The 7,838-nt window shown below is 33.1% G+C and overlaps 1 protein-coding gene across 1 annotated transcript; it reads right to left on the bottom strand.

Moving 5' to 3' along the window:
- Nucleotides 1-6,170: 6,170 nt before the first annotated feature.
- LOC125190767 (receptor-like protein 9DC3) lies at nucleotides 6,171-7,427 on the bottom strand. The gene has a single exon (XM_048088166.1). The coding sequence runs from the start codon at nucleotides 7,425-7,427 to the stop codon at nucleotides 6,171-6,173; it is 1,257 nt and encodes a 418-aa protein (XP_047944123.1).
- Nucleotides 7,428-7,838: the final 411 nt, after the last annotated feature.

The raw sequence follows: 7,838 nt of genomic DNA, 5'->3' as shown, positions 1-7,838 counted from the left end.
CGTACCATTGAACTTATTTGACCTCAAAATTAGGACGAGAAGTTTAGGGAGTGTTTCCATCCAAAAGGGAAACGCACCTTGTACTTTATTATCACCAATGTCCACCATAAGCAAATTTTGGCAATTGCCCAATGTTTGGGGAAGTGTTCCTTCTAATTTATTTCCGTTCAGATTGATTAACTCAAGACTGCAATTCTTAGGGAATGTTGATGGTATGATGCCACTTGGTTTATTTGCATTCAAATAGAGAATAGGCACCGATGAGCCCAAGTTTCCAATACAATATGGAATTGCTCCTTCCAAATAATTGTATGATAAATAGAGGGCCCATAGGGATGTCAAGTTGCAAATGGATGGTGGAATCTCTCCAGTTAAGTTGTTGGAGATGAGTGCTAACAAATATAGATGTCGTGATTGATTCAGAACGGTGGATGGTATCTGACCTGAGTTTAATTTGTTCGTGTCAATTTAAATTTAATCGACATGAACTAAATGCATTAAAGCAAAGAATCATCTACTATTTCCCTAAATTAACGCGTCATCATAATGTGTATAGGGAAAGGGTGTAATCAAATGATAAGTTTGATAACTAATTAAGTTGATATATTAAAATGCCAATACAATGTTATGAGCATGTCAATACAATTTTGAATTGACATACCAAATGTATGAGATTGATATGTATGGATGTATGTATATTTAAATGTCAATAAAAAGACATAAGTATTTCAATTTAAAATTGTGTTTACATTTTGAATATGTGATCGAGTTGACATCCTCGCGCCACTGTTTTGACATTTTGAATATATCAGTTGATCAGTTATCAAATTAGGGAAAAATTGTAATTTAATTAAATGGTTTAGCCAAATCAAATGACATATAGTAGTGATCACCCCTACTTGAAAATATTATTGAGATAGTGTTATATAGTATTCCCCTCATCCCATAAAAGTTGAAAATTGAGTCGTATTTCTTTTTAGTCCGTCCCAATAAAGTTGAGTCATTTCCTTTTTTAACAAAAGACAAAACATCTACTCACTCTTACTTTATTCCATCATTTACTTTACTCTCTCTTATCTTTCCTACTTTTTTCATCTCTCCTGTTTATTTAATATAAATTCTTAATCTCCGTGCCCAAAAGTTTTGTCTCAACTTTTATAGGACGGAGGGAGTACATTGTTACGTGAATTACAATTTTATCAAATTACTTCCTCCATCACACGATATAACAAATGGTGTTGATAATATAATTAGAGATAGAATAAAGTAAATAAATGAAAAAAGTAAAGTATGAGAATAATATAGATAATTAAAAGAGAATAATGATTGATTTTTTCTAATCAAAATAAAAATAACTCATTTACTAGAAAGACTCTAAATGCAAAAATAATTCAATTAACTTGGGGTAGATGGACTATAACAATGTAAATAACATGGCAGGGATGTGATCAAATCAATAAGTGAAATTCTGTTAAAAAATCAAAGCAAATCTCAATCATTGGGTCTTGTAATGTAACCGCATGATTAATGTCGGGTGTCATTTAATAATGTAGATTGTGTAGTCTAATAATGTAGCTCGGCTAATAATGTAACACATTTTAGTCTAATAATGTAGATTGTGTAGTCTAATAAATCTAGCTCGGCTAACAATATAACACTTTTTAGTCTACTAATGTAGCTCGGGCATTATTATCACAACCATCCAATCTAAGCATCCAAGGGCTGAAATTTGCTTTAATTTTTGACAGAATTTCAATTATTGGCCATACTGCGCCCTTTAACATGGTAACACAGATTTATGTAAGGTATCTAATCTTAAATGATTAGTTTTTCTACATTTTTATTTACATGGATAAAGTTTTCTTTTGCTACACGTAAATTATTAGACTGATCCTCTAAAAAATGTATTAATATGAAACGTGTAAAAAGCAACATTAATTTTCTAATAAACTTGATTAAATGAAATGGGAAGAATTTACATTATGAAAGGAAATAGAAAATCATACCGCTTAAATTACTGTAGCTAAGATCCACAATTGCGATGGCTGTCTTACCAATTTGTGTCGGCAATGATCCACCAAGTCGGTTCTTAGACATATCCAATTCAAGTAAATTATTGAGAAGAGAAATTCCTTTTGGAATATGACCTGTGAGATTATAAATATTATACATAAGTACACTTAAATATGAATTGATAAGAGGAAATATGATACCACTTGATTCATTTCTGTATAGGATTAACTTGGTAAGGGATGTCATGTTCCCAATTTCCTCTGGCAATGATCCTGACAACTTGTTGGAACTCATGCTCAAGATTTGTAAGTTACTCCCTCCGTCCCGGCTAAGATGACACATTTTTAGCAGGCACGAGATTTTAAGAGTTATTGGTTAAAGTGTTTAATTAGAGAGAGGAAATGTGAGTGTAAGTATTAAAAAACAAAGAGAAAGAAAGATGAATATTCTAATAGGAGTGATAAAAAGTGGTTGGGTATATTAATTGGAGAGAGAAAGTTTTCAAAAGAGGAAATGTGTCATCTTAGTTGGGACAAACTAAAAAGAAAAACGTGTCATCTTAAGCGGGACAGAGGAAGTAGTAAGATGACTTATCCCTTTTGGAATATTACCTGCTGAAAAAGTTGCATAAAATTGAAATGCAATTGTAAACTAATATAAAGAGAGTTGTATATGAAAGATTGAATATTGATACTTAGAAATGAATGGTTTTGACACGTGACAACGCTACATATATTATTAGAGAGACTGGGAATTTACTGAATTTGTTTGGGATTAAATATTACTACTAATTATTGATCAATCTAGCCAATTCATTTTCAAATTAAAGATATCTTTGATTTCAGTCAACCCACTTTTTCCTCATATAAAATATCACAAAATTATAAATAAATATAACTTGTTTATTTAATTTGTTCACACACACCACATATATTAAATTAAAGATAATTTTAGAGTATTATGTAAATTTAAGATGATTTAAATATTTTCTTCACATGAAAAAATAAAAACTAAAAATGGAATATGTAAATATCTAAATCATAGTACTATTGTTGTTTACAGTGTTATGATTTAGAGTTGTATCTAAATAATACTCCCTACGTCCAATAAAAACATAGAATTTCTGGGAATGTCACAAGTTTTTATGAAATGTTGATAAAGTATGAGAAATATAAAAAAAAAATTATTAAAGTATTGTTTGTGTTAAATGGATCTCACCTCGTTAGAAGAAAAACATATCTGAAATTGAAATGAGCTAATTATAGAAGACCAACCAAAATAATAAAAGTGGACCTTTTTTGGGAGACAAAGTTGAAATGAACTAATTATAAAGGACAAACTAAAATAACAAAAGTGGACCCTTTTTTTGGGACAAAGTTAGTGTAATGGTGTAGTGAAAAGTGGCTACTATCTACATATCTTTATCTACATGCATAAAAAATAATTATATATACAACAAAATGTATCTAGTTCAAAAGTATAAGGAATGTTAGAGCATTAAATAGGAGAAATTACCACTTAGCTTGTTTTCATCAAGGTCCAGCAATTGAAGCATTGTCAAATTTCCAATTTCTTTTGGCAGGTGGCCACGTAAGTTGTTCACACTCATATCCAAAGATAGCAAATTAGTAAGAGCACCGATCTCTTTTGAAATATTACCTATGAGTCAATTGCGTCAAATCAACATCCAAGTTTGTACATGTCATATGAAGTCGCGCGTCATGGAGATTAGATCTTACCACTGAAATTGTTGCTTTGCAAAGAAAGATACTCTAGGTGCGAACACTGTTCCAAGCATGATGGTATTTCGCCATACAACTCGTTGTAAGAAATACTAAGTCTCTTCAGCCTATGGAGATTGTGTTTGCACGTATCAAGTGAGATAGTCAGCTAGCTAGTGCTTACAATTGGGGCACGACACCTATACTGTGGAAAGTAAATGTTTGAAGGTTAAATTTTCTTGATATTAAATGGCCAAGGTTTACATATGGGCCACGGCATCACTCATCAGTATATACAATTTGACATATACAGTGGACTCAAATTTTTTTTAAAATATAAAGAAAACTTGGAATTTTCTTCAATTTAAAAAATTATAAACTCAATTATCTAATGTTTAAGTAATTTACTAATATAGGTATCATTTGATGATTTGGCCCACTATTAAAACATGTGATCTCTAAATAGAATCTGACGGGCTTCGAGATGGAACCCAATGGGCTAATGAGTCAGGAGAATCGACATGGATGGGCCAATAAAAAAATTGGCAATTAATGAAGCTCCCAATTAAACGAAGCAATTTGAGAAACAAGTATAGCAAACCATCATACATTAACTGCTCCCAACATTCGAAGATTCAATTGCTTGGAATTAATTAATCAGGAGATTAATTTAATTGGTAGCTAAAATCTTGTCTACCTCCTTTAATTTATTATTTCGGGGACTTTTTATTCACCCCAATTAATTAGTGATATTATTATTTATTTTTGTGTTTTTATAATCTATTAATATTAATTCTTTCGTCCTATAACAAGAGTCACATTTTATCATTTCTATCCGTCCCACAACAAAAGTCATATGTATCACTTTTATCATAAATGGTATGTAGGTTCCATGTTCCACTAACTCCACTCACATTTTATTATAAAACCAATATAAAAAGTGGACTTCATATTCTCCTAACTTTTCCAATCAATTATTCTTTACCTTTCTTAAAACTTGTACCCACACCAAATGTGACTCTTATTATAGGACGAAGGGAGTATAAAACTATGGGTCGTGCAACGCATGGGTTAATACTAAGTTATTCGTAAAAGACAACAACATTTTTCATACTTGATGCCCAATCTATTTCTACCGTCACCAATTGGGACCCTCCCCGGATGTTGAAAGTGACAGGTACTACTGAAATCTCCAAATTCTATCCACAATGACTATTCTATCTCATCTATACAATAACCTATTTCTAATATATATTAGAGCGGACCCAAGTTGATAATAGATCTCTTTTAATCTATTCTTTTATCTTTCCTCATGAGTGGAAATCCGAAGTTCATGTGTGCGACCCATTTCTAATAGGTACGATTTTGGGGGAACATGTCCAAACCTTAATTAGTGGCGGCAGTATACATAATTTCATCCATTTCGATATTGTCAAGAAATTTCAGTTGCAGGTTACAACAATCAATCCTTTTTGTGTGCATGTGGCAAACCAATCCTTTGCGTGGGAATGTGGGCAAAAGTGTAAAAACACCAAGTTATCATTTCGAGGACATGTGATTGTTGTTGATTGATTTGTGTTCCACATTGATGTTCTGGACGTGGTCCTAGGAGATCCGTGGTTGAAGAGCTTGGGAGAGATTAACCGAAACTATGACAAGCATATGATGGAATTTAGGCATAACAATAAGGTCGTTACGTTGCGCGGCGTTTGGGAGAACGGATGGCAAATTATTTACTCCCTCCGTTCCCTCATAGTTGAGGCGGAACTTTTCGGCACGGAGTTTAAGAAATGAATGTTGAGTGTGTTAAATAAATAGATAAAAAAAGTAAGAAAGAGAAAAATGCAGAGAGAATAAAGTAAAAAGTGAATAAAGTAAGAGAGAGGAAAGTAAGAGAGAGGAAAAAATTACTATAAATGGAAATGACTCAACTATGAGGGAACTTCCCGAAATGGAAAAATGACTCAACTATGAAGGAACTCAGGGAGTACAATGCAGTGAATGTTTCTAAGGGATATGAAATGTTGAAGATATTGTGATTATATCAAGTCACTTTACCATGTTAATCATAGTTGATTTAGAATTCTAACTGTTATCTTTATTGATTTGTTATTTATTCCAAGTTAGGTTTCAATTTCGTTTTTATTTGTTTTAGTTATTGAAATAAGACTCTTGATGCACTATCTATATATTGTGGGTGATCAAAAATTCAGAGGCATAATGGATCAATTTCATATACTTCAACAACCCAAAATTTGAAATTGAGAAAACCACAGAACTAGCAATTAAACAAGGTAAAAGAAATAGAAATACAACTCGAATACAAGCTCTCATGATGACATCCAAAAACGAAAAAAGTAAGTACGAAAGAAAATTCGAAACAACTCAAGAAAGAGTTCGAAATTAAACACAAGAGGAGCACACAATCCTTCCAACCTAAGTTCCCCTTCGTGTTGGTGCAGCTCTGTTGCGTCTCTTCTTCGTCTTATATTTATAACCAACTCCAAAAAAGAATTCCACTAACCATCTTGGCCTTCCGCTTCTTATAACCATGTAACCAATTCCAATTCCAACTACAAATCCACATCCATACCCCAACACCACATTTCGCCAACCAAATCCATCTATAAATCCATACTCATCATCATCATCTTCTTCTCCTCCTTTAGGAATGAACGGTTTTCCATCACTCCCTGCACATTTTCTCGTCAATGGAAATCCACACAATCCTACATTTCCCACATATGATTCGTTACCAAATGTGGAAAGTTGAGTAGACTGTGGTATTTTTCCCTCAAGATTATTCATTGAAAGGTTCAACTTTCCAATAAATGTCAACCTTGCCAATTCATTTGGAATTTCTCCATCCAGTTTGTTTGAAGATAGGTCCAATGACTCGAGTAATCTCATATCTCCAAGGGATGGCGGTATATGCCCTATGAGGGTATTGTGAGACAAATTCAAGTATCTAAGAGAGTTAAGATCTCCCAGAGAAGGTGGAATGCTCCCAGAGAATCTATTGGAGGACAAGTCGATAGTTGTAAATGTTGTCAGCAGTCGCCCCAATAACTGATCCAATCCTTTCAATGTAAGCTTCAACTCCATAAATATTAAAAACCAATATGCTGCTTCTTCATCAATCTGGTTTTCCGTGGCATTTATCATACCTCGAAAGTTCTTGAAATATCTATCAGGTAGAGGACCAACAAACGCATTTTGTGACACATCCAACACTTGCAACTTTGGAAATGGTTGCTCAGTGTTTGAAGTCACCAACATAGTACCATTGAACTTATTTGATGATAAGATGAAGGTGCGGAGTTGAGGGAGTGTTTCCATCCAAAAGGGAAACGCACCTCGTATTTCATTACCACCTATGTCTATGCCCCGCAGACCTTGACAGTTGGCTATGGTTTGGGGTAGTGTTCCTTTCAATTTGTTTCCATTCAGATTGATTGACTCAATACTGCAATTCTTTCTGAATGTTGATGGGATGAGGCCACTGAGTTTATTTGCATTCAAATGGAGGACATTTAGAGATGTGCTCAAGTTTCCCACACATTTTGGAATTGGCCCTTCCAAATGATTATTTGACAATTGGAGAACTTGAAGCGATCTCAAGTTGCAAATTGATGATGGAATTTGTCCAATTAATTTGTTTCGATAGAGTCCTAAATAAATCAACTTCGGCATATTCCCAAAAATGGAAGGTATAGTACCTAAAAATTTGTTATGAATAGGAATCAAGAATAACATATGGAAGATGGAGAGTCATAAAGAAAGAGAGTGAGTGAGTGAGTGATACCATTTAAATTGTTTTCGAAAAGCCATATTCTACTGATGGCTGTCATGTTTCCAATTTCCTTCGGCAATGGTCCACTCATATTGTTGGTTGCAATGTTGAGTGTATCCAATTTATTAAGAAGACTAATTTCTTTTGGTATATTACCTGTGAAATAATGTCGTACAAATTTTGAAAATGGCAACAAAGAAATTCAATAAGTTAATTAGTGTAACTTTGTAACCCAACAATATAAATATAGACATAAAAGCATACCACTTAAATTATTGTTGTTGAGAGATAGGCGGAAAAGGAGTGTCATG

This window comes from Salvia hispanica, chromosome 1, assembly GCF_023119035.1.
Source record: "Salvia hispanica cultivar TCC Black 2014 chromosome 1, UniMelb_Shisp_WGS_1.0, whole genome shotgun sequence".
Taxonomy (NCBI): Eukaryota; Viridiplantae; Streptophyta; class Magnoliopsida; order Lamiales; family Lamiaceae; genus Salvia; species Salvia hispanica.
This window is presented reverse-complemented; position numbering and strand designations above follow the sequence as displayed.

What these genes read in the sequence shown, in the direction of transcription:
- LOC125190767 (XM_048088166.1), bottom strand. Translation starts at nt 7,427, where the DNA reads ATGCCGAAGTTGATTTATTTAGGACTCTATCGAAACAAATTAATTGGA.